This window comes from Morone saxatilis, unplaced genomic scaffold (assembly GCF_004916995.1).
Source record: "Morone saxatilis isolate NCDOM2014 unplaced genomic scaffold, NCSU_SB_2.0 Contig22, whole genome shotgun sequence".
NCBI classification, from domain to species: domain Eukaryota; kingdom Metazoa; phylum Chordata; class Actinopteri; family Moronidae; genus Morone; species Morone saxatilis.
Window position 1 is genome coordinate 16,539,422 of NW_023339785.1, and position 26,491 is coordinate 16,565,912.

The 26,491-nt window shown below is 42.3% G+C and overlaps 4 protein-coding genes across 6 annotated transcripts in view; all 4 read right to left on the minus strand.

The window, feature by feature from the left end:
• Positions 1-5,477, minus strand: part of slu7 (SLU7 homolog, splicing factor) — a 6,083-nt gene extending 606 nt beyond the window's left edge. The window contains exons 1-14 of the mRNA XM_035668914.1: positions 5,325-5,477; positions 4,958-5,120; positions 4,223-4,376; positions 4,056-4,136; positions 3,203-3,367; positions 2,997-3,062; positions 2,742-2,873; positions 2,462-2,559; positions 2,308-2,375; positions 1,094-1,233; positions 660-821; positions 451-552; positions 275-352; positions 49-168 (exon numbers count right to left, since the gene is read on the minus strand). Of these exons, the coding sequence (XP_035524807.1) occupies positions 49-168; positions 275-352; positions 451-552; positions 660-821; positions 1,094-1,233; positions 2,308-2,375; positions 2,462-2,559; positions 2,742-2,873; positions 2,997-3,062; positions 3,203-3,367; positions 4,056-4,136; positions 4,223-4,376; positions 4,958-5,120; positions 5,325-5,331 (1,536 nt within the window). The 5' untranslated portion in view covers positions 5,332-5,477. The remainder of the gene's footprint in view (positions 1-48; positions 169-274; positions 353-450; positions 553-659; positions 822-1,093; positions 1,234-2,307; positions 2,376-2,461; positions 2,560-2,741; positions 2,874-2,996; positions 3,063-3,202; positions 3,368-4,055; positions 4,137-4,222; positions 4,377-4,957; positions 5,121-5,324) is intronic.
• Positions 5,478-6,339: 862 nt separating this feature from the next.
• Positions 6,340-19,830, minus strand: nsd1a (nuclear receptor binding SET domain protein 1a). Of its 3 annotated transcripts, none has more exons than XM_035668895.1 (23): positions 19,206-19,830; positions 17,729-18,600; positions 17,184-17,325; positions 16,860-17,032; positions 14,929-16,780; positions 14,653-14,777; positions 14,144-14,372; positions 13,897-13,997; positions 13,684-13,743; positions 13,356-13,577; positions 13,160-13,252; positions 12,942-13,065; positions 12,625-12,825; positions 11,578-11,757; positions 10,679-10,835; positions 10,375-10,580; positions 10,153-10,265; positions 9,773-10,042; positions 9,567-9,683; positions 9,316-9,457; positions 9,090-9,196; positions 8,749-8,953; positions 6,340-8,129 (listed from the first exon to the last, which is right to left on the minus strand). In XM_035668895.1, exons 2-23 carry the CDS (start codon positions 18,581-18,583, stop codon positions 7,348-7,350), a joined length of 6,456 nt encoding a protein of 2,151 aa, XP_035524788.1. In that variant the 5' UTR covers positions 18,584-18,600; positions 19,206-19,830; the 3' UTR covers positions 6,340-7,347. The 3 variants fall into 3 exon arrangements, with proteins under 3 accessions (XP_035524788.1, XP_035524786.1, XP_035524787.1); XM_035668893.1 differs by having other exon boundaries at positions 6,341-8,129; positions 14,144-14,375; positions 19,206-19,829; XM_035668894.1 differs by having other exon boundaries at positions 6,342-8,129; positions 14,144-14,375; positions 14,929-16,777; positions 19,206-19,828.
• An 812-nt stretch (positions 19,831-20,642) lies between these two features.
• Positions 20,643-22,695, minus strand: si:ch1073-44g3.1 (UPF0461 protein C5orf24 homolog). Its single transcript, XM_035668946.1, has 2 exons — positions 22,462-22,695; positions 20,643-22,155 (listed from the first exon to the last, which is right to left on the minus strand). Exon 2 carries the CDS (start codon positions 22,150-22,152, stop codon positions 21,514-21,516), a length of 639 nt encoding a protein of 212 aa, XP_035524839.1. The 5' UTR covers positions 22,153-22,155; positions 22,462-22,695; the 3' UTR covers positions 20,643-21,513.
• Positions 22,696-23,019: 324 nt separating this feature from the next.
• atp5po (ATP synthase peripheral stalk subunit OSCP) lies at positions 23,020-25,794 on the minus strand. The gene is made up of 7 exons (XM_035668948.1): positions 25,685-25,794; positions 25,338-25,388; positions 25,124-25,234; positions 24,736-24,865; positions 23,558-23,670; positions 23,349-23,435; positions 23,020-23,241 (listed from the first exon to the last, which is right to left on the minus strand). The coding sequence occupies exons 1-7, from the start codon at positions 25,709-25,711 to the stop codon at positions 23,131-23,133; spliced, it is 630 nt and encodes a 209-aa protein (XP_035524841.1). The 5' UTR covers positions 25,712-25,794; the 3' UTR covers positions 23,020-23,130.
• Between the last annotated feature and the right edge of the window lie 697 nt (positions 25,795-26,491).

The window sequence follows — 26,491 nt, forward strand, 5'->3', positions numbered from 1 at the left end:
ATAATTTGCCAAACACAGATACAGATAGATGAAAACAAAAATAACTACCTTCTTCAGCTTCTCCTTCTTCTTCTCTTCATCTTCTGAATCACTGCCATCAGAGCTGTGCTTCTTGTTCTTTTTGTTCTTCTTTTTCTTCTTCTTCTCTTTCATCTTATCTCGATGCATCTGGGGATTACGAACATTGACATAATGAACATTAAATTAGATCTACATAAAAACATCATAATTGACAGGAACTGTTATTGTTATTATTTTCCTCAGCGTCACTTACTTCCAGCAGAGTCTTGGGCAGTTCTTCCTCCTGTGGCTCAGTCAGTCCTTCTTCAAACGGGACACATTCTGAGTTGCTCTTCAGATTACAAAGAGAACAAAAACTTCAAGTTACAAAAACTGACCTACTGTGTGCTCCAACCCGTCCCTTTGAACCCTGTCAGTGCATATACTCACTATTCCAACTCCAATTTCTCCTGTGCAGTAACTCTGTTTGACCATGGAGTGACAGCACTTGTATCCCCAGAAGCCATCTTTCCAGAAAGAGCCCCAAATACACTAAAGACAGGAGATTTGTGTTTAAAATACAAACAAACCCAAACGTGACAAATTTTGTGAAGTCTTGGACATTCTTCTGCAAGGGGGAGTGTTCTCCTTGTCCTTACAGTGTGGTTGTTGATGAGCACATCCTCCTCATACTTGGAGCGAGCCACAGCCTTCTCAAGCCCCTTCAGTACTGCACCGTGCCGAGAGTACTCCACGTAGTCCTCCGTCTGGGCCAACAGCAGCTCCCGCGGCGGTGCATCCAAGTGCTCTTCACCTCCATACTGATTGTCGCACACAAAAGCACAGAAATCATCAGTGAAGTCTTCAGCCAATATGAACACGTAAACCCCTACACAGCGTGCAATGTTGGGCTGAGAGAAATATATTGAATTTTTGATGACATCCTCTGCTTGCATCAAAGCTGATATTATACAGTCTGATACAGATTGTGGCCTAGATTCTATAAGACCCATTTTGCACAGTGTGACATGCAATTAACAGCCTGCTGCAAAAAAGAAGAAGAAAAAAAAAAAAAAAGATGGCAGCTGTGTACCTTCTCTAGGATGCTATCCCGCTGTTTCTCTTTAAAGTCCTCCTTCTTGACCTTGAAGGACTTGTGGAGCAGCTCCAGCTTGGTGGGGTCGGCCTGCAGATGCACTTCAGAGCCTCTCTCATAGGCTTCCCAGGCAAACACTGTCACAAGATGAAGCAGTGGCTTTTAGTAACAAGCTGCAGTTCAAATACATGTTTGAGAGTGAATGTAAATTGTGTGAAAGCAAAGAATTTATGACATTTACTATTTATTAAAAATCGTGATCCATCAAGTGCCTCATCTCGTATTAACCATGTTATACAGAACACTAGACATACTTTGGTTGGAAAGATAATTCCCATAACATTCACGGTCTTGATTTTTGATATCAGTAACAGATAATGAATCTGTTAGCTAAGGCGAGGTGACTTCAGGAAGGTACTGATAAAGTAATTACAGGATATAACTGACAATGCAAAAGTAGTAACTACTGATTTGAGCAAGCTTTACCATCTGTGCCATAGTGCTGGGTGATTTTTATAAACTGCTGTAACGCTACTATAGGCAGCCATATTGTTTTTGTCGCAAAGAGAGCTTCAGTCGGGGCAACCTGTATAGTGTGTATTGATAGGGGAGCCCCATTAACTGCGTACCCATCTTACTAACTAACTTACTTTATAACAACAATTAATAAACCAAAACAGGGAAAAAACCACGGCACACAATGTGTTACTATTCGTTTCGTACTTGGCAAAGCCCATCACAAACAATCAATTCGGGGTTCGGTATCTTGCTCAAGGACACTTCGACATGCAGCGGGAGGAGCAGGGGATCCAACCACCAACCTTCTGATTAGTGGCCGCAGAATACTGAAATACTTTTTTTAAAGTCAGTTTATAGTATTTATACAACTCTTTTAAAATATTTTGTTTTCAAAAGGAAGCAATGTTTAAGTTGTCGGCATATCTTTATTATTAAAAGTTCTGGTTTTGTTTTTTTAAAGATTGGATTTTTTATGCCTTCATTTGATAGGACAGGTGAACATAAACAGGAAAGGGGGAAGAGACTTGAGTTTGTTGCTACTCACTGTACTTTTAAGTTGATGATCAACTAATACTTCCAGTAGAAACTATACCCCCTTATCACTGCGGTAGTAAAAATGTACAAAAAGCATTTTTTATAGAAATAAACAAATAATCCTATTAAGAGAACTGGAAAATATCTCATTGACTTACGCTGTGTTGTGGCCATGGTGATTGTGTCCCCAGAATAGCGAGCAAAGTTGTCTCCAGCATAGCCCACTCTGTCAAACAAGTTATTATTATTATTATTCTGTGTAAGCCAGGGACCATTTTTGAGCAATCAGTACATACACACACAATAACTTACTCGTCAGGATTCATGCCAGTGTTGGAGTACGGGTTCTCTCTCATAGCTCGAGTCTTTGGATCGTAGTATGCTGAATTTGGATCCAAATTCCTCAAGTACTGCGAGAAACAGACATGAGAAATTCAGATTATTGGGTTCCTCTGCGTTAGCAACAGTACCTCAACTCTCACTTAAATCAACAGCTTTAACTGTGCACATTAGGGACCACGGTCCACCACAGAAAAATAAATATAATCACGGTTAGAAAGCTCGGCATTGACAAAAGACCTGCGTCTCTTACTTTAGCTGTGTCTTCTCTGATACGCAGATTCCTGACAGTGATTCGTCTCTTGGAGTCAAAGTTCTGACCAGGCATGTCGATGTCATCTGCATATTTATCTTCATCCTCATCCTCACTGTCGTGTTCCCGCTCCTGCAGAGAATGGATTTAACAAATTAAATGGTGTCCATCTTGGCAAGAGACCGCTTTTTATCTCTTAAATTAGATGACAATACAATATAGTAACAAAATCTTCACACATTACTGGACACTTACAGTTGGGTCCAGTTTTCCAGAGGCCAACTCATCCTGAAGCTTCTGTGCCTTTAGGGTCCTTTTGGCCTGAGAAGCAGAAACAAATACAAAGTCAGATTTACAAATATAATTATCTTCTAAAAAAAAAAAAACAAGGTGCAAAAATGTATTAATAAAAGCATAAATTTGAACTAAACGAGTTAAACCAAGCCTAATTCACCACTTACCAGATCTACTTTGGCGTACTCTTCCACGATGCGCTGGTGTTCCTCTGGATCATACCCGTTCCAGCGGTCCCGCTTCCCATCATAGTCCAAGTCAAGCTGTACCTGATCGTGTTCATCTGGAGCTATGCTTGTGCCTGTGAACTTTGCCCCAACCTTTCTGGGTCGCTGATGAAACAAAAGTGAAGGTCAGAGCTTAACATTATTTACCTTGAATCTGTCCCATTTATAATTTCAGCCGACAAGACTCTGTTGAACACTATTTATTATTATTATACATCAAACACTCAGGAAGCTCTCGTCTCTTGGGGCAGAGAAAGCCTTCGACAGAGTTGAGATGGGCTACTTTTTCTACTCTCTTGGGAAATTTGGCTGAGATAAAAACTTCATTTCATGGATTAATTTACTTTATTTATCTCCCCAGGCCTCAGTCAGGACTAAATGAGCAGTCTGACTATTTTCCCCTGTTTCTTTCACATAACAACTGATACTGCTCAACTGGAGGGCCAAAAATCCTCCATCCCACTTTCGTTGGATTACAGATGTTCTTTACTTGAATGTATTTGTATTTTTTTAAAGAATAATTATTATCATGTTGTTACAGCTACTATTATTATTATTATATTTTACATTTTTATTATTCTGTTCTTCTATTGGTTCATGAGCGTACACTGATTGTAACAGCCATCTTGTTGCTGTAAATATTCTTTGTAAAACAGAATAAATGTGGGAAATAAACATTATTTATCACACATATAATATTATTTTGTGCCATTAAGACACAACGTATATGTGTGTATATTGTACAGTAATATTGTCTCTACTGGAAGATGAAAGATTGGTTTGTCCACTTTACCTCCAAGCAGTCCTTCTTCTTGTGTGTCATTGCACCGCAGTTTTCACAAGCTCCTTTACGAAATTTAGTGGTGACAGAACCCTTTCAGAGAAACAACAAAAAGAGCTATTAACTATAAAGTTCATTTGTAACGTCTAAATGAAAGTAACTTACTGACGCACCCTCACCTCTTGCACTCCTCTCTTGTACCACTCTCCAATGGAGGAGTATTGTTCCTCAAATTCACTCTGCGGCCTCTGATGCTTTAGCGTTGGTCTTTTGGATGGGTCGATGTACCATGGCACTGATGAAATATACTGTGGTATGTGAGGGTTGATGTCCCTGGAAAAGAAAGGAAGTGTCACAAGTGGTTCACATTAATGTTACAACAGTAGCTTTATTGTAAATATAAACTATAAAAACAGGCACTTCACCTATTGTACACACAAAGTTTAGTTACAACCTGGCAGCGTTACATTTTAAAGACATTTTGCCTCATGGACATCATATGGAAAGGATGATGAGAAACAACATCAACTCAAGATGGCTGTGTGACGCCAGAGTAGGTAAAAAACACTGCATTGAAAATATAGAACAAGAAGTATTACATTTGGGTTTAATTCCCTTCAGTACTTGACTTTGGATGTCCATGCTTATTATGTATTTCCATGTATTTTGGAGCTTTGAGTTTCTGGTTTTAGAGAGTTTATTAGTCATAATAACCATCTGGATATTGATATAAACTGTAATTATGACACGATTCAGTATGATAGGAGGTGTTTTAAGTCTTCCAGCTTCATGCAAGTTAAATCCTAAACAGTATTTGAAGTATACTTCAGAGAAATGGCATCACAGATCATCCAGATGTGAACAAGCTCATTTCCTCAGCTGCTCCGAGGTCTCTGTGCAGACATACAACTCACTTCCCCTCCTCGTCCACCTCAGCTGGAGCGTTTCCCAGCTTCCTCTGCTCCTCCAGCTCCTTCTTCTTCCTCCAGTCCTCCCTGGTCATCTTCTTGGGCTCGTCCAGGCCCACGATCCCCTCCGAGCTGGTGGCGACGTTAGTCTGCTCGGCCATGACTGCACCTGCCGCCAGGAACACACCTCATAAACACCACAGCCAGGGGTTTACACATAACACAATATACTCTTCCTCTCACTGTGTCCGCCAGCAGGGACAATATTTAATCCACACTTATAAAAGTCGAAGCAGAAGCTAAGGTCAGCTGATTGAACGCTGGATAAGTGCTTTATCGTTTATGCGTTGATTTGATTGCATAGCTTTCTTACCTTCCATCCAGCAGCGGTGGTTATTTCCTTCGTATGAACTGTAACTCTCTCGGTATTTTAATCTGTGTTTGGACTCGTCGCTTGTGTTTTGACTAACACACGACGGTGGCCATTTTACAGCGAATACAGCCGCGTCACTTCCCTTCTTCTTCTTCTCCTGGAGGTTAAAGGTCACACCGCCACCTGCTGGGTCGGAGTGCAAGGACACTGCTGTGTACTGGGTTTTGAAAATACAACTGAACTTGCTAATAGGGTTTTTTTTGGGGGTGGGGGGGGAACAAATTAGTTATTTTAGGTAATTATTTCATGACTTTTGTTGTATACCCCTCAGAAAAAAACATAGGTATGGACCGTCAGTAACCTCAGAGCTGGCTGTACCCAATAAGAAGTAAGGGTACTCATGTGGACAAGAATCAGAAGTGATGGTAACCAGTAGTGGTGACTGCTGGCCTATTTCAGGCAGTCAGAGTGTGTAGATTCATGGCTTAAAAACCACCGCATTATAACCACGGAATAACCTCCAAATTGTTTCCTTTGTTCTTTTAGAGTAAATAAGTACAAGTACACTCTGAAAATATGATGAACAACCTGAAATGTCTTGAGTGCAGTTTGAACACTATGTCTGTTTCAGTCAGTCTACTGCCCAAAACGTTTATTCACATGTATTTTGGAACTGAACCCAAAAAACAAATAAATAAAACAATAAAAGTCACACCCTATTTACTAATCCTGCCTGTATCATCATCATTATTACCAACCCTAAGACCCCTAGGTTTTATGGGTAGGTTTATGACCTTTTTGTGCTTTAATGTGTGTTGCAAATGTGTAGATTTAACATTTTAATCAAATTCTCCCACAAGTCTGCAGCCAGGTAGTATTCTAGCATACAAAATAGGGTCATCAACCCCCCTCCCCTCCAGACTTAGTAAATCACTCTTTTAATTGTTTATTGTGAATCAGTAGAAAGTAGATTGTAGTTTGACACCTGACTTCAAGTCAGTTATTAGCCATCCACACTTTATGGGAAAAAAATAGGACACAATTTGTAGTAGAAAGCTAATCAGAAAGATCACAGGTAACGTGAGCACTAATAAAATGACTGCTGTTACTGCCTGCTTATTTATCGAGTGTGCACTCACAAAATATACCAGGATGAAGCAGCTAACTTTGATACAGCACCCTGACTGTTTTAGACAAGATTTCTTATGCCACATGTGACTGAAGGGGGACGAAATACCGGATACCAAGTGAATAAGTACTTAGATTTTATTTTCTAACATAGTGAATGGGACAGCAGTGATGGATGCAAAACAAACGTTATTTATATCTGTGACGCATTTAGAGATTGTAGAATGTCATGACTTTTTTTTTTTCTCTGTGCCACCGATCCTGAGCTCTGACCTGACCTGTTTGGAGGAAAAAATAGGATGAATTAACGGAGAGAAAAGGCTGTTTTTGTAGTGAGAAGAATCATCTAAAACCTCGATGACTCCAGCGGGTTTATTTTTGCAATCCTCAGACTCACCAAGCAGGTATTGTTGTGCTTAACTGTAACATGAGAACACTATTCTGATCACTCTTGTAATCAAAAAAGACAAGGTTAAAGACAGTAACAACAACATAAGATGCCATTATGATGACAGTTTGGTCTGGTGTAACTTCTCACCTTTTTCTTGTATTCCAAACATTTAAAAAAAAAAAAAAAAAGGCCCAAAAAAAATGTAAACAATGTTGAGAGAACAAACAAAAGAGCATAACAGCACCAGACACAAATAAACATATTGACAGAAGTATAAAGAGAAGGACTGAATCGGTCCTCGAGCCTTAGCACCAGTACAGATCCCCACTGTCAGTCCAGCAGTCTGGGGTTGAGAAGGCAACGCGGTACCAAAGTGAAGGCAGTGTCGCGTTCAAGTAGGTACCAAAATATCAAACTCTCTCAGTCTTTTTACTAACTTTCGTGTCATTTGAATGTCTATTGAGAGTTTTTGCTGAGTAGTTATGAAGGAATGGATGGACTGAGTCACTTGTCGTCGTCCTCCACTCTCCCCCACTCCTCCAAGTCCTCCCCCTCCACCTCTCCATCGTCAGCATCTTCGTCCACATAATCCCCCACGTGTCCCCAAGTGTCATACACGTCCCCTCCTTCGTCGTCCTCTTCGTCGTCCTGATCACCTCCGTACAGCGGCTCGTCCTCCTCATCTTCCACTATCTCCATCTCCTCCATTTCATCGTCTTCCTCCTCTGCTTCTTCGTCGTCATCTTCGTCTTCGTCGTCATCTTCCACGTCTTCCACGTCTTCCACCTCCAACCCACACACCTCCCCGTCTTCCACCTCCCCGTCCTCTCTCTCGTCCTTGGAGGAGGTGGGAGTGGAACACGCTTTCCCTTCGGTCCTGTCTGGGAGGTAAGACCTGTTGGAGGGGATGAAGCTCGAGGTAGCAGTCTTTGTGTTGATGTACAGACGAGGAGGAGGCCCTGGTCCGGCCGTCGCTGCCTGGTCAGAAGGGGAGGAGATGGGAGCAGAACCGGCTCTTCTGGAGTCTGGGACCAGCGAGAGAGGCCCAGCCATGGACCCGGGCCTCATGGAGGTCGCGTTGGGCACGTATTCACGGATCTCACCCGGCTCCAGCGGGTCGGGCCCACAGGGGTCGTGTTCACTGCAGGACAGTTTGCCATCCAGCTTGGAGATGAAGAGCATGCCTTCACGATGCTCCTTACAGTAAGAGCTGGGGCACATCTCACAGAACGAAGCCGCCTCTTTACCACAGATGTCACACTGGTGCCATGGACACTCCCATCGCCCTGGAAACAAGATCACTGTCATTACTAACTTGAATATATGTTGGAAGATTTTTGACATCTTATAAAGATCATAGACGTCTGGTTTCCCAAATCATGGTTGCTAAAAAAAAATATTGCTGTTTAATCCACTTTCATCCAAATTCAGCCCAATAATGACAAATTTAAATTTGTCCATATTATGATTACTGAAATCTGACAATTTTATAGAGCTTCAAAAGTTTAATTTAGTATCAATTCCTTAAATTATTCCTTTATTATATGTGTTTATAAATAAAATATAATTTAAAATATTTCACATTCCAATAAAACTACACTTATATTAGTACTTTAAATTGGTTGCTGGTAACGTTAGTTTTCTGTTAAATAAGATTCAGAACCTTTATCAATCTCCGCCTTTCCTTCTCCCAGTGTAATGTGTTTGTAATTGTATTTTATTTGTTTGAAAAATGACTACTGCCCAGTGGTCCCTGTTCTCTCCTTATGACCATGTGTGCTTTATGATATTAAAGAACATAAAAAGTCTGGCTACTCAATAATTGAGATTACATAGTGCCTCGTTTAGTAGCATAATATGGGCACTAAGTCGTCCTGTAACAGCGCTACTGTAACCTGTACTTGCCTGCAGGCCTCTTGGCCAGGTTGAGACAGTCAGCGTGATAGACCTTTGGGCAGCCTGGCTTCTTACAGGACACTATCTGGCCTCCATCACCACAACTGAAGCACTCGTCTTCCCTCTCCTTGGTGACTTCTTGCTTGGTCTTCTTCTTTATGGGGACCTTTCGCTTCCCCTCCTTCAGTTTCAGTTTCTCAGCTGATGGCTGGTTCTGAACAAGGAAATGAAGAAGTTACAAGGCCGCTTGTCTTCCAAGGTGTAAATTTAGGCAAAGACGGTCGGGGGATTATTTGAAAGGCAAATGTGTGCTCGCACAGCACTAAAACTGTGCGAATGTAGGCTTTTACCTTCGGCCGGACACCCAGGAAGCCGCTGCAGTTGGGTGCTCCACATTTACAGGCAGTTTTTCCATTGCCAAGACACTCCAGGTTGTAGTTGAACTTCAGCTCCTCATCTGAAGTACATGTTGTATTAGATATATGCTTGGATGTGCAGATAGCATAATAATCTGAATTCTTAATCCTACACAGTATACACCACCAAAATAAAAAAAAAGTAGATTGTCACTCAAACCTTTTGGGATGTCTTGTAGAGCAAACAGCCCCACCCTGGTGTCCCCATTCACAGTCCACTTCTGGGTCTCACAGTTTGGCTGGCAGCTGTGATTCATGAAGCGAGCCTGGTTCCCTTTGGGCCCGGCATCAATGATCCGGTCCTGAAAGAACAAAATACAAAACTGGTTGATGACCTACATTATGAGTCAAGTATTTCGCTAAGCTGTATGTATAGAGGATTGTGTTTGTGGTCATCAGGCTCTAAATCACCTTGTCCAGTGTAAGCATGTAGAAGTTACAGATGTCGTTCTCCTGGGCGTGTCTAATCCTGGCTCGACATTCTTCTTCGTCTATCACCTCTCCCACATATTCACTCACAAACGCTCCCTGAGAAGCAACAAGAGAGATCATTAATAACAGAGACGGATTAATGTGGGTATTATAGTCGTACGCTGATGTGATTTCTTCTGAAATACCTTCTTGATGTCCGACACAGCACGTAAACCCCAGCCGCAGTTTAGTGTCCTGTAAATCTCCACAGGTGTGTACTGGCGCTTTGTGAAGGCCTGGTTCTGACATCGCTCCCCTGCCGCACACACCTGAGGATGGCACTCGTACATCAGCATGCGATTAATGCACTCCGAGTCGATGCCGCACGGGTTCTCGTCAGACGCCTTACAGTTACAACGCGGGATTTCGGACAGGTCAGCGGTAATGATCTGCACCTTCCCAACTGGCCGGTTTACCTGAGAGACAGAGGCAGGGGTGTGATTTTTTTTTTTTTTTTAACTGTACATCTCAGTGAACTTCTCTTAAAGTCAGGCTAGAAAAACAACTATGTGGTGGCACACTGTACCCTAATGTGCCTGTATGGAGGAGGTTTCTTGTCGTTCTTCCTGTCCTCCTGAAGCTGCTTCATTTCCTTTTCTGCCTGGAGCTCTTTGAAACGGTCTGCTGCTTCCATCAGGGCTATAAAGACAAAACATTTCTTAATCACTCAAAATTAAGACTATTTCTAAACATCAAAAGCAGGAACATATTATCAAATACAAACTAATACAACTATTAGAGTTCCTACCCTTTTTGTACACTGCATCTGCACCCTTTCCCATTTTCTCTATGTTTTGAGTGTCCCCCTCCATGTAGGGGAAGACTCTGGCCTGGTATGTCCACACAAAATCTTTGGAGCCAAAGAATTGCACTGGGAACTCTCCCACCTCATGTTTCATCCTCAAGATGTTATTTGGGACGTCTTTGGTCAGACAGACTTCTGCAGGCCACCACCTAAAGAGTTAGATCAGGTTTCAGAGATGCAAATAAGGGCACATTAGCTGTTGCATAGAGATGCTGTGTGTGTAGTGGACGAAATGTTACGCCCTTACCTGTAACGTCCCCATTTGACCCACAGTATGTCCTTAATACGAGGCCTCTTTCCCGCTTTGCAGTCATTACAGAACCAGCTGCCCTGAGGCATCTCCATATTCAAACATTCCCGATGAAAAGCAGCAGGACAGGCTTCACAGCACAGCAGACTGCCCCCTACAAGACCACAGCAAAACACACAACACACCGATTAGCTTATTTCATTATATATATATATGTTGCCAAAGCCCAAAGTGATGTCTTCATATTGCTTATTTTGTCTAATTAACACTCTAAAAAGTATACTATTTACAACAATATGAAACAAATAGGGGAAATCAAGAATTGTCATCAACTGTCAGCCGATCTGCTGATTGACTTCAACACTACAACTCACACGGAGCAGTGACAACGCAGAAAATGAAGACAACACACAGGAATATAAGGAAGTGCGTTGAAGTTACCTCAACTGTGACTGTGCTAATTTTCTTTAACTGCATTAGTAACGATGTATAATAAAACAACAGGTGCTAATGCAACTGACATATTGCTTTAAGATTGCCTGGCCTTTTGAGATCCTGGGTTTCAGAGATTGATTTGTGGGTAGAGACAGCGTACAAATGGAAAGAAAAGCAATTTTACAGATAAATTTGCCAAAGGGGAGCATTTAATTGGAAAATAGGATGCAGCATAAAAATTAATTTACAACACATTATGCTCTCCCAGAGAATAAAGCATAGTGCATTTCCCCAAAGCAGCCATGTTTATTTGATTAACATTTGAAACATGGGGACATTTATTGGGGGGTTTGAAGCGTATTCAGATCCGAGTTATTATTTTCACACATTTTTGCAGGATCGCGGTAGTAAAAGTGTTTTGATGAAAGGTTAAAATGACCGTGAAACAAGACCAGACTTACCCTCAGAGCAGACAAAGCACCAGCTAACGTTGATGTGTTCGTGGTTTTTGCAGCCCTTGCGGGGAGTGAAGTGGTTTGGACAGAGAAAACTGTTGTTTGCCAGCACCAAGCTGCCTGCTGCCATGCAGTTGTCATTGGCATGATAGGCCACAGGGCAGCGTAAGCATCGAGCCAACCGACCTGAGATAAAAATACAGAGGAGCAAAGACAGCTTAATCCATGCACATATGGACATTTAATTGAAGATTTGTAACAATAACCAGACAACACACTGTGCTCTCAGTCCACTGACTGCCTTGTGGAGCCGATTATCAAAAGAAATGGTTCCAAAGAGCACAAGAAACCAATCATTAAAATGTGCCAAGTGTAACAAATGCCTAGTCAACTGAGCCAAATCCTGTGCAGCAAGTGTTTCATGGGGTTAGGTCAAATTGCAACAATCATAGACAACACACACTGTTTCAAAGATGTTGTGCAAAGAAGAAAGAATCTCAGGCTAGCTCTGTTTCTAATGGCTCATGAGCAACCATGCCAAAGAGTTATTACTTACATCCTTTATAATAGTTATAACACTCCAATTATTCAACCGGCCCAATGGTCCTGATAGTTACTCACTCAAAGTAAATCCTGATATCTCTGGACATAAAACTGGAAGTCTATTAATATGTTATCCAAAGTAACAGAGGTGGAAATAATTAAAGATGATGTGCAGATAACAGAAAACTGAGAACATTTCAAGCAACAAAAGTCCTTGAAGGACTCCAGGAATGTCAGATTAGAACAAAGTTGAAGCTAACGGTAAAAACCATGTGGATCCTTTTTGCAGGACAGTAAACATACACATTGTTGCTAAGCAGGTAATAAACGTAGTCGGGCTACAGTATGATATATAATTTAGTTGGTTCGGGAGCATAAAGCATCAATGTTACAAGAAAGATGACTTTACTCCTGTGGTCCTCAGATCTTAGGTTGTGAAATCTGTGAAATCAACATTTATTATTATTAAAATATTATGTGGTTTAAACCACAGGAAAAACTTAAGTGTACCTTTAGAGCTGCAGATGTTGAGAGGGTTGGTGATATGGCAGGAGAGACAGACATGCAGAGGGCAGCGGAAGCCTTTGTTATGAGGCTGGGTGGCTGAGTAGGCCAGTATACAGTCGGTGTGGTAGAACTTCCCACACAGTGGTATCATGCAGCGCTTTACCCCGTTACCAGACTTTTTACACACAAAGCATGTGTGAACACCTGAAAGCGACAGAAAAATAAATCATTTGTGAAGTATTTCAAGTACGTAAGGACACAACATTTATGATCAGCGACAGATTGCTTTCAGCCCCGTGTCAGACACAAGGCGTACCCACCAGTGTTGCATTCACGACAGAGGAATTTTCCCTTGGGAGCCGCTGACAGGCCAATACACTGCGGGTGAAAGGCTCCATAACAGTGGCCGTCACACACCAGCAGGTCTCCTGTCCTCTCACACACCTGCACAAACATACACATTAATGCAGAATGAGAAACATACTCTACCTGTTACACATAAAGGATGTGTCGACCCTATTTTGGTAGATTATCTCACCTGACAGACGTTCTCCTTTAAGGATGTAGCTCCTATTTTCCCTTTTACATCCACTTGGGAGGAGAGGCTGTCATTCAAACCAACAGACAGCACCTACAGAAATGAAGAAATCAAGCGTAGCATTACACTCATGGATCCAAAGATACAGATTATTTTGACCAATCACTTTATTAGCTGAACTATACCACATGCCCACCTCAGGTTTGGGAGTTAGTGTTCCAGTGTGTACATTTTGTTGCTCCTCAGTGCTGCAGGCCTCCATCTCTGCTTCCTGCTTGGGGGTCTTAGATCCTCGAGGGCTGGGAGGTCTGTTTGGAGTGAGGCCCCCGAGGAGATCTTTGCTTTCTGCGTGCTGGGAGGCAGCATCAGGGGCAGAGGATGTGCTGGGTACAGGCTTCTCTTTCTTCACAGATCCAACCTATCCAAAGTGAGATTTCATTGTGTTTAAAATATGTTTTTAGTATTGCATTGTTTGGTGGGATATGAGGATGGGGATTGTTTTTGAGATTGTGCTTTTGTAGTACCTGAGTTTTCTTGACTAACACTTTCACCGCTGAAGTAACTCCACTGTGTCGCTTTAGCTCCTAGAAAACAAACAGATTGTGGGATATATTCAATGTTTTTATACTAGTTTAAAACACTAACTGGACTGTTTTTGTCTCCCCCGCCCCCTCCCCTCCCTCACAGGAGATATCTGGCTAGTACACTCCCCCACTGCCATTTGAGTCCAGAAATACCTTCTTCTTGGTAGCAGCAGCCGACACTTCTTCTATGGTACATTCCATCACCTTCTGCGACAGCTTTCTTGGCCTCTTTCTTTCTTGGATTAACCCTGTGTCTAAAATAAACATAACACAACAATGCATCATCTATTCAAAAATCACTATTTTAAATCTTCTTTCCTGCAGCACCAGTCTATTTTACATCATACTGCAAGATAGTTGATACTGGAATTAACACAATATCCAGTAAGAACTTATTTACCAGATTCAAGAGGTAGATCTGTTTTTTCTGCTGTCTCTGTGTCAGGGGAGGGTTGTGTTGTGGTTGGAGATACTGAGGGTGCTACAGGAGAGAGCTCATCCTGAGATGGACTCTGTTCCAGCTCTGACGGGGCCTCAGCGGGCTCTACAGAAGACGAGGATGAGGTCGAAGCTGAGGTAATTACTCCTGGTGTGGTGCTGAGATCGTGGAGTGCTGTCATCCCTGATGTCTGCTGCGTACACACATGCAAACGACGGAGCACCATTGGAGTACATTAAATAGGTAGTTTTGAATTGAATACACAATTATTATCTAAAGCTGAGCAATTCACACATGACTTATTTTATTTTGTCTGTAGGATAATAGTTTCATATTTACGGTTAAATCTGAGAGATATACAGTATGTCTGTCTTTTTGAAATGGATAGTAAAATATGTCTGAATGTACAGCAATATAATGGATTTCTCCTAATCAATGCAGGGAAACTAAAAGAAAGAGAAACATCATACCATTTTGGAAGATTCTGAAGTGTGTTTCTTTGAGTTCTTTTTTGGGACAAATATTTGTTCATACTCCTCGGTTGACTCCAGGAGCCTTTTAGTCGGTTTCCGGAGACGTTTGTTCTCTGAATGTCCTGTGTAAACGCACAAAAAATACATTTACACATTTATTCTTTCGGCGGACACTTTTGTGTGTCCCTGAACACAACAAATATACAGGTAAAACTTTTTTACTAATTTTACCATCTCGGTAAACTAACAAAACCACAGCCGCCTGTGTCTTACCGGTTGTGCTGCTTGTCTCTGAGAAGTACGAGTCATTCTCTGCATGCTTCTCAACTCCCAGATCCAGGTCTGGTGACTCTCTTGTGGTGTAAAACCCATTCATCTCAGTAGACACCTCACTCTTAACTTCACCCTTATTCCCAGCACCCTCCTCAACCAGCTGCCAGTGCTTCTTTGGAGCCACTGCGGATCCTGGTTTCATATCGAGGTAGCTGGCCGAAGGATCAGCAGTGACGAGGGGGCGAGACCCGGGATCGGCTAAGTCAGCGTGGCCACTGACAAACTCCCTGCCGTAAGCCAAGTCAGCCAGGTCCGAAGAGAGACCAGGTATGCTGAGTTTCAGTTTTGCAGGTAGAGTTTGTTTTCTACGCTGCTTGTCTGAGCTCCTGATCTGAGAGTGATTAGGAAAGTCTTTGCAATGGTAGGTGTCAGCTGTCATGATAGCTTTAGTCCTGTTCTTGGTTTTCACTGCTCTGTTTTGGGATGCTGTGGATTTCCCCGACTGCCCTTTCTCTGTTTTTATCCTTGGAGCGAAACCATCACGAGAACCCCGGTCTCCTCTTGTGGAAGTAGGAATGACCAGGGGTTCTTCCTTGATCACAACCGGTGATGGCGGGAGAGTCAGGGGTTTACCTTCTTTTTCTCTCGTGTCGTGCATGTCTTTCAGGAGCATTAGGAAGGTACTGAATTTATAATTGGAATCAGGCCGAAATGCCGTCAACTCAGAGTCGCTGCTGTCCTCCTTCACAAGAGATTTAAACGTTAGTTCCTTGGGATCCTGGAAAGCATCCATTGGAGACAGAGAGGAGGATGGGGAAGAAGATGATGGCCGATCTGGGACAGTGTTTTCTGTCTTGATCTCAACAGGCTGCACAGTGGGTACGCTTGACCCTACACACTTGGACATTATCAGTGAGCCGTTACGAATTTGTTTCTTATCAGGTTTCCTTGCGCGCCTTTTTGGAGAGCTGTGATTTGTAGAGGATGGTGCATTGCTGGGGGATTCCCAGTTAGGAGACATTTCAGTTTTGATGGGCACATTAGTAGGTGCATTATCAGAAGAGTCATCAGCATGGACTACTGTTGAGATTTGGCTTGCAGCCAGTGCATCTGTGTCTTCCTCCGCTTTCAGAGCCCTTGTCATCAAACGACTGCTGGCAGGAAGGTTCATCGAGTGCTTTTCAGTCGAACTGTGCGACAATTCATTACAGCTGCCCAAACTCTGTTCAGAGTTTGTATCTTTAGATGTCAATTTTTTTGTTAAAATGCTAGATGAATCACAGGAATCTGTAATATGGTTCACTTTTTCACCTAACCTTGTTTTAGCTTTAGTTGAATCCTGTTCTTTTCTGACTAATCGGTCCACATCCTCTATTGGAGACACTGCTGTGCGTTTAGGACGATGCAGCATTGGAACTGAATCCAGGTCCGCATAAGGTGAGTCCTCTGGCTCTTCTTTCAGTGCACGACTTGTAGTATGAAACTGATCCGCCACACTCGTGATAGTGGATGACTCCTTTGATCCACCAACTATATGGCCAAATATATCGGACAAACATTTCTTTTTCTTCTTACAAGCTTTGCTCTTATTGGATTGAACTGCAGCAGAGTTTTTGATTAAATGGGTTTCATTTCCGTTGGGGGCCATATTGGGTGATGGGGGTCGACCAGGTTCCACAGAGACAGAGGGGGCCTCCTGTGGCTTTTCAGTAGGGCCTGGGCTGGGCACACGCTCCTCTCCATTGACAGATATTGAAAGCACGCTTTCAGTATTCCTTTGTCGATGTGGGAGCAGATACTCAGCTTCTGTCACACTGACTTTCCACGCAGTCAGTAAACTTTTGGGTATCTGCTAGGAGCAGAAATAACATTCAAAATAATGATCACAATAAGATTATGTGATATTTTTCTGGTTGTTTTCATTAATTTACCGTATACTTGTAGTCTTTCTCCTTCTGCTTCCCTCTCCGTCTAAGCACAGGTAGGTCTTCAAACTGATGACCTCCTTCGAAAGGAAGAATGACATTCCCGGGGACCCATGCTCTTTCTATAATCTCCCCAATCGTCTCCAGGAAATACATCCGACAGGGACGGGGACTGGGAACTGAAATTAAAACAATGGTCAGCTTATTAATTATTTTTCACAGTAATTCTTTTCCTTTGGTGTTCACCTTTCAGTAAAGGTCAAGTTATGGAAAACAATCTGATTATAAAATCCATACTAAAATCAAACCCTCTCATGAATGAAACCTCACCTTTCATCTTAGTGTGGCTCCCCTTGTCTGGGTCACAGGTAACATGGCAGGGCCACCAGGGCCGTCTGTTGAATTTAGCCCACACCAAGTCCCCTTCCACGTATTTCACAGTAGGAAGAGCCTTTTTCTTTGGGCTGTTGGACTAAACAAGACAATGAAAATACTTTAATATACAATGCAGAAAACAGTGATGCTGTTATCATATAGCTGGTTATCAAATCCAAATTTATGTCACGTCTAAACTGACATTATGTGTAATAACAGAGACTTGATTTGCAATATTTACTTTAGCTTCCCAATTCCAATGTTTCGTGTTCATATTTTAAAGTTATTGCTCCCTAAATACAGTGCAATTAATTTCAAGATCAATAAAATTATACTTAAGATGGCACTGTCAGAAGGTGGGTCCAGGTTCAATACAACTATACTCAAGTATTCCTTCAGCGTATGCAGACCAGACGACTAAAAGATACACTTTGACAACATCGTGCAGCCTTAGTTGTTTAGAAGTTATAGAGAAAGTATTCCAGATGTTTCACACTCACATTAGAGTTGGTCCCTGCTGGTGAAATAAGTCCAGGGTCAACAGGAGAGGCAAGTTCACCATCACTGTCTGATTCCTCACCAAAGCTCCACCCATCTCTCTTAGTGATATCTGGCAGTGCGCTGGGGCTTAGTGTGGGGTTGAGTTCGGATATAGTTTTGGACATTAGATTAAAAACAGTAGGTTTGTATGTTCTTTTATCCGCCCCTGAGCTGCACGTGCTCTTACTGTCAGTAACAGTTCGGTCCTGACTCAACTTTGGGGAGTGGTGAAAGGGCGCCAGGTCCTCGCTACTGCTGAGCTCCCCGTCCTCGTCCTCCTCCTTAATGTCACTGCTGTCAAACAGCGTGGACTCAAAATGCAGGTAGCCATTGGGGATGGGGGAACAGTGCTCCAAACTATCAGAACTGTGAGGCGAGAAACCATTTCTGCTCACGTCCTGCAGAGTCTCCAAAGGTTCAATGTCATCACTGCCCGGAGAAGGGGGCAGCTGGACCGACGGTGCCTCAAACTCATCGTCCTCGTCGTCACTGATTGGACTTGCACAGTGCAAGTGGTTCCTAGGATGGAGGTCCCTCTCCAGGTCAGGCCTGTTGACCACAGTGTTCAGGTCAGGCAGCCTCTTCAGCGGGCTGTAGCAGTGAGATCGGTCTGGCTGGCTGTACCCCAGTGCAGCAGGCTGTTTGAGGCTGGAGGATGGAGGTTGCACGGCTGACGGTTGGTCTGACCCACGCCTCACAATGCCACATTGGTTTCCATAGGAAGTGCTCACAAGACCATTGTGGGGCCTCCGCTCTGGCTGGCCTGAAGCAAACACTGAGCCCACCCTAACAGCCGGTCTGTATGACTGATTCATGTTGTCACGGCTATATCCTGTCAAAAAGAGAAAAAAAAAAAGAATAAGACACAATAAATAAGGGAAATGTGGCATTCAAGTTTCTCACTGTGTGTTGGGATTATTGAGTCTTGTGTGCTGTACAATACAATAAATCATGCCGACAGACACATGAAAACATTGCGGAAATAGAGCGACAATCATACCGAGTCCGACATAAACCTATAAAGGAGCAAACACACAAACACACACACACACACTCTCACACACTCACATAAGCCGACATTGCATGGCCTCCATACTAGAGGGCCGGTCGGACGGCACAAGACAAAACACAGAGACTACGCTCGCTCCTTTACCTGATAGTTTCATTCACAAACTATCAGAAAATAGTGCCGCTTTGTCTGATGGCTGCGGGTCATGACGATCGTTGACTAATACAGTCAATGGAGGAGCGCGGAGGCTGTAGTAGAGGTGGTGACACTGAGCCATCACAGACAGAAACAGTCAGTGGCTCACACAAACAAGCTACAGCCACACACAGACATAGGAAGCTACTATTAACTCCAAAAAAAAAAAAAAAAGGCTGATCGGCACTAAGTTCACAACACTGTCAACACGTGGAAAAACGCGAAAAACTCACCATTTGGAGGTCGGTCACCGTGAAACCAACAGCGGATGTTTGATAATGTGGCACAGAGCGACTATTTTTCTCGGTTTGTGAAAGCGAATCTGCACAATCCCAGCTGCAGCAGCACTAGTAGGCCAAGGCACAGCTCTCATTCTCTGCACTTCATCGCCTCATCAGCGGCGGCCCCCTAAAAAAACTGTCACCTCAAACGCAAAATAACAAGTAAATATCCATTGCGCTGCAACGCCATACAGCGGCAAAATTCAGTGTGCCACAGCCGGTTCCCAGCAGCTTATTTACTACATGATTTTTGCCTGCTGTCGAAGTGCCCCACGGTTATGTTAAAACAAGCCCTGACTGCAACCAGCAACCAATCGGCACTGCTACCCAACCCCCCCTTTGCAGAGGGCCGTGTCACTAACCCCTCGCGTTCACTCACAGGCACGCACACAAACACGCAAGTGCACGCGCACGCACATCCAGGTGGAAGTTTCTTATAAATAAGTCACTTGTGTTAAATAACACCTCCGTGATATAATGCGGTCAAAAACGGATGAATGGCCCTGTTTTTGTTTTTATTTTTAGGCTATTTGCGCCTATTTGTGCGCGTCTGATCCATTGTTTGTTTGTTGTTTGTCTGTGCTGGTGCAGGCCCTGGGTGTCTGTGTGCAGCCGCTGGGGAGATCGAGAGAACAAAATGATTGCATTGCGCAAACAACCACACGGCCTAACTCCGTGCGCCATGTTGCCTCTCCACTGAGTCCTCTGACATGAGGAAACAGGCCGCTAGGCGCTCAGGAAAAGAAGATAAAGAGGGAGTCGGTGTGGCTTTAAGCGTGCGTAAAAATCAGGTTTTTACTCCGATCTCAAAAACATAAAAACAGCCCAGTGGTCGTCGCTTCCAGCTTGCCCCTCACATAAGCCTTATAAGGATTTTGGTGCGCGCATTGCAAATCAAATGGATACACACGCAAAGTTAGAGAGCACAATAGGCTCGCTGCAGCGGGCCAGTCCTTGAAGATCAAACAAAGACCAACGCAGTTACACGCCGACTTGACAGCAGAGGAACTTACCTCTGTGCTGATTTATACAAAAAGATATAGTACCGGGGTTGTGGGCTCTAGGTTGGTTCGTCTCCCTAACCTTTTATTGGTGAATGATCCAGTAAACACCAGATAGATACAAGAAGGAACTTATTCACCCACCATAGCTGTCTGGCGTTTACATTAACACTCGGCCCTTCATTGGTGTTATTTTAACCGAGTCTGCCATCACACTGCGAGGCCACGTCCAAAAAATCATGATCATAAACGTCAGTACGCCGTACTTTCATGTAACAGGAGGTAAATAAAGGTATTATTACAAGGTGATTACTGTTGTATGGGGACACGGGCCCCCCTTGTGTCTGCATGGAGAATGACATGCTTTTAATTTGACAGGAAATAGTTATATGGAAAAGACTTTCTTTATTTTATTTTGGCTTCACATACAACACATTAGCATTTATTACATATTCCACAAAGCTTTTTTTTTCTGTTTTATAAAGTGTTTTTTTTTCTTCTTCTAATGAACAGCATAACAACATACATGTAAATCTGTTAAGTGCTTATCAAGTGAGTTTGAAGACAAAAACAGGCTGTTACGATACAAAATCAAAAACTATACTCACAAAGTGCAGAAATAACAAATACTGTGTTCAAAACGATATTATGCGTTGAGTTTTACCGGTTAATTAAAAATGTATCGCAGTGTTCCCATTTTTAGGCTTGATGCTAGGATAATATCACAAAATAAAACACATATTGAACTGGACGACACGGAGAGGACAATTACACATCCACATATTTATGCTCAGGAGAAAAAAGCAGATTTGATTGGCTAGTTGTTACTAAAATGCAATTATTATAAATGTAGAAAATGTCACAAGAACCCGGCCATAGAAATATTAAAGCAGAGTAAGAGAACGTGTACCAATTCAGAGGAACAAAATGCTGATTGGGGGGGGGAGATCCACTCTCCAGTGAGGTTCAAACCACAAACTGATAAATACATCTTTGCTTATACTGATTGGTGTGATTAAATTCATATGCATGCATCTCTGCCCAACGGGAATAACATACTTCTAAGTCAGTCATTTTATTATGAGAGGAATGAAGACAATGTTAAACAATGTACAATGAAAACTCAGAGCCACTTCTAAATGACAAAAAGTTCTTTCCTCCAACATCTGAGAGGAATGTTTTTCCTAAGCATCCTCTTGCTCATGCACTCAAATCTTTATTTTTTTTTTCCTCCAAGCACTAGAGAGAAAGCTGCAGAACTATTCGCTGGTTTCATCCACTTTGCCACTGGGCTCACAGAGGGGTCTTTTCTCCATCATGGCATATGGAAAAGATGGAACATCACAGCTAGTGAAGTCCAGTTTCTTGGGAACACTGCAGTTGCTAAAGTCAAGCTTCTTGAGCCGAGCTAGACTCTTGATGCTGCCGGGGGGCCTGCCGGGGCTGACCTTGTATCCGGCTGCTTTGGTGGTACCGAGGGGCCTCCCCGGGCTGGTTTTGAACCCAGCTGCCCTAGTTGTTCCAAGTGGACGTCCAGTACTTGTTCGGTAACCAGCTGACTTTGTGGTCCCTGATGGCCTCCCTCTCCGCCCCGACTTCACCATGCCCTTCTTCTTCTTAGAGCCATCGGGCCCTGCAGCCTCACCGCCCCTGATTCTCACTGTCTGAGCCTGGAAGTCGTTCTGGGCGTCTTGCACCTGACATGCCATGGCTTTGTGCATGCCCGGTGGCAGAGGGGCAAGGCCCGCAAGGGACAGTTGCAAACCAGGGGTTGTCGGAGAGGGGTAGAATTTATTGGATTGTGTGCTACATAGATCAAAGTGGCTGGCTGGATGACAGTCCTCTGCCAGTGCACTCATACAATAGTCACTGTTGCTGCTGCTCACTTGATGCATCATTTTCTGTTGGAGTGCAAAAGAAATATAAATATCAGATCGGACAGCCACACATGCACACGTGCAACCCCCCAGGCAAACACAAGCCCCCAAAGAAGCGTTTTTTTTAGTGGCTTACTTTTGGTGGAGCAAACAGGCCTCTTTTTTAGCGTTGCAACACAAAACATAAAGGATGTCAAGACAAAGCGAGGTAAACTACAGTTGTAGTTGGCATAAAAATACACACATATGGCATGCACAAAATTACATGTTAAAGCATTCCCCCCCGAAAATTTTAAACTATTTTACAGCCACACAATGAATAGTTCGTACCTTATTTGTTGGTGGATGCTGGGCTGGAAAGGGTTAATGTCGAATCGCATACATTTTCCTTCTCTGGCAGCCACAACATCTTCGGAGGACGCCGCACAAACTACGCCCTGGCGTCCATCGGTGCTGTCTTGAAGCGGGACTGCGATTTCTGGCCTTTATTTCATGCTCTTTTAATCCTTTGAGCAGAGGTTTAGATGAGAGAGGCAGCCATTTTCGCCTGGAAAAAATGTAATAAAACAGGATGCGCGGACCACGCATGCGCACACAGGCTTCCAGGAAACGCAGTAGCAGACGAGTGTCGGCCAATGTGGTTCTGCTAAATTAAAACCATATTAAACAAAGACGGGTCTTAATGGCAAAGGGCGGGCTTTGTGGTTACAATATAACCATGATTAGAAATTGACACTATACTGTCTGTAATTTACAATTTCTCTGCTGGTGAAAATGATAAATGACCTTGCACTAACTAAACCATGTTTAGATGATTTGTCACTGTGAGGAAATGTGCACTAAATGTGTCCCAATCACAACAACAATCAATGACAACAAAGAACAGTCTCCGTTTTTATACTTTTTATTAACATCCATAAGAAGTTAAGCACAGACACTGGATTTATGGAGCAACTGCAGTGCTAGAACAGGTAGCAATATACATTTAGTCCACAGGACTTAAGCTTCCTTGATGAGCTTGGTCAGCTTCTGAATCTTTGTTTTGGTGGACATGTCGACATACTTGTCTCCGATACTGACGATCATGCCACCCAGGATTGAAGGATCCGACTGTGAAGAGGAGACAACAGTTGAAGTTACAGATGACTCTTAAAACAACTTTACATTTAAATAAAGTCAAATGGGGATGTTTCTGGGATCATGCATTGAAACTGTACCTTAGTTTCCAGCTTGATAGTTTCACCCTTCTGAAGAAAGCCGTTCAGAGCTACTTTCAGGTCAGCAAGATTAGCTGCATCCAAAGGCTGAAATGAATAATTACATTAAAAATAATGCAACTGATTCATTTTAAGTGACTGATAACGTAATAGAAACTGTTTATTAGAGATTTAACAAGAATACATGTTATTTTTTATTCTTTTCATACCTGAGCAGTAGTGACAGAGCAGACGACCTCTCCACGGTGTGCACTCATCATCTTGACAAAAGCAGCGATAACATCACTAGTTACAGTCAGACGACCATTTTCAGCCAGAACGTCTGCAAAACAAAAAGTAGGATACATCTGAGCGAGATTCACTTATTTTTATTCCTCTTTATTATGTTATATTTATAACTTAAGTTGAGCAACCTTTATATGGAGAGAAAACATTATAGAGTACAGTATTCATACTGTATTACATCTGTTTAATACAACTGGTCCTGTTATACATTTCTTCACATGGCCTCCGAAGTACACCATGATCAATATCAATATAGCACCCGTATTCAGCAGTAATGCTGCTGTGGGAGTTTAATTGTGGAGCTTACAACTGGCCAAATGAAAAGCCATTTTATCTACATATTGTGTATTTCATGTTTTCATACGTTTCTAATTCCCCCACTTAAACACTGCACGTGTTTCATTTGCACTTTCACACAAATTATAAGACTAAAATACAAAACCAGTTGCAGTCACAAGGTCAGACAAAGCGTAGGTCCCTGTGACCTCCAGAGGTCCTCCAGAGGTCACAGGGACCCGAGTAGACATTAAGAACTGCCATTGATTTCAACTTGTGAGTGTGCCTATAAACTAAGTCAAGTACAAATATATATATATTTTTTTTTTAAGTAAACTGCACAAAATGGGTTTTCTATGCAGCTTTTATCTTCAGAAAACAAGACAGCAACAGAAAAGGGTTTGAATATACAATTCTACCCACGTCTGTATTGCATTGAAAGAACCCAACTTAATACATTTAAATTTAAAAGAAATTTAAAAACATTGCATGTTTAAGTGAACTCATTCTACCGCACATTACTTCTGAGAATAAATACAACTGTAAAATGTGAATTATTTGAGTATTGGGTTCTCTTACAAAACCAAAGAAAGTAACAGTATAGAAAATGTTTGTATCCAATCTTGTGTCTGCTGGTCGACGATCATCTTTTTATTATCGTTTATTAGCATTAGTGAAACATTGGTGGTTTACAATATGTATGACCACACTTTACTTAGAGCCCATTTTGGTGTACTTAGCTACGATTAAGAATATGTAATCCCATTGCAGAGGTAAAACTCAAAGCAGTAACAGGGCCACTTAGCCACGGTGCGTGCTCACTCACTGATGAGGTTGATGGTGATGGGTGAAACCTTAGCCTTTACAAGAGCAGCATTGAAGGTCTTCTGCTTGATGCTGCGCTTAATGTGAGGATTCAATACGATCGCAGAAAGCTTGGGGTCCTTGATGAGGGACTGAAAAACAAAATGGCACACAGCAAAAACTGAATTGATGTAGCAGAGGAACGTAGATTGCACTGAAACATTTGACTTTTTTTTTTTTTTTAAATCTTATGACACATTTTAAATGAATTTACAACAATATCCACATCACCTTGGGACAATATGTTGAAGAAAGACATCATCCACTGACATCAACATCTTTAAAAATGCAACTTGTGCGTCTCATTATTATGATTATTACTGTTTTTAGTGTCTTATTTTCTGACTTACAGAAACTTTCCCCAGCTCCTGCTCCACTTGGTCCAGATTGTTCTGCTTACTGGCAGCTGAGAACAGAGCAGTGGCATAGCGGCCCTCGACTCCATAAACCTGGATGGGAGGCTAGAAGGACATAAACACACACATATATATGTATTAACCATTTCTGATACAATATGTGACAACAGATGAGCCACCATGTTCGTGCAGTCTGATGTTATTTTACCCTGATCAGTTTTGCTGCAGGTCTGACCACAGACGTGCTGAACTGGCGGACCTATATATATATAAAAAGAGAATAAAGATGCATTATTTAAACACAGAAAACACAGAAAACACAGAAGTGGAGAGGATGAACTTGTAGCACGCTTTACGTTAAAGACAGATAGCTCGTAGGCTAACCCGTTAGCAGTCATTCAAGTGCAATGCTTCGTGTTGATTTATCGGGACATTCAGCGCTACCTCCCGGTCTCCAGAGTGAATACAGGACTTAATACACTTTATAACATTTGCAATTGTCGATGAGAACGATTATAAAATGATTAAAAACACAAAAATCATTGAACGTCTTACCTGCTGCCCTAGCATGAGTGCTGCCATTTTCTCCTACAGCTGTCCAGAGTAGAACATCCGACTGCGCATGTGCATGTGAGAGAGGCGTCTGGCTGTGGGTAATGTAGTCTTTTCAGTGCAGCGCGTTTTCACCGGTCTGGAGAGAACTACAAATGTTTAAAATATTTCACTATACTCATTCTGTCCCGTGGATAATGCTATTAATTTATAAAATCAATGTTTTATGTTAAGGCGCATTCTGACCTAATTTAAGCACATGGTAAAAAAAAAGCACATTTATATAACTTGTAGTTCATTAGGTAGATCAATCTTCTACGGATGGAATTAATTACATTTCTGTAAAGCTAACTCATGTTACTGGTAGACTTTTAGTTGACTCTGATTTCATATTTTCACACTTTACAGAATGAGTCCCCTTACTGAAAAAAATAAATCCTTAGGCACATTTGGTAACTATAACCTACAAATATACAAATATACATGCATGGGAAAACATTTTTTTAACTGAATGTATGTTCCCTCAGTAGGAAGAAATTCTATTTATTTATTGCCATTTATCAATATTAGCAATTTAGCCATATAGATGCCAGCATTCGTTTTGAGCCATGTCTGACGACCAGACAAATGAAGCATTGAATATCCACTCCCCTTTAGCTGTTTCAAGCTGTTACTGTTTACTATTTGGTGCAGGCCAGGTGTACAGTCAGTTTATCACTGCTTTGTTTGCAGAAAACAGGAAATATTAAATGAGAGCCATCAGTTGGGACTGAACCAGCTGATATTAATTTGCACTGACAAGTGGCAGGA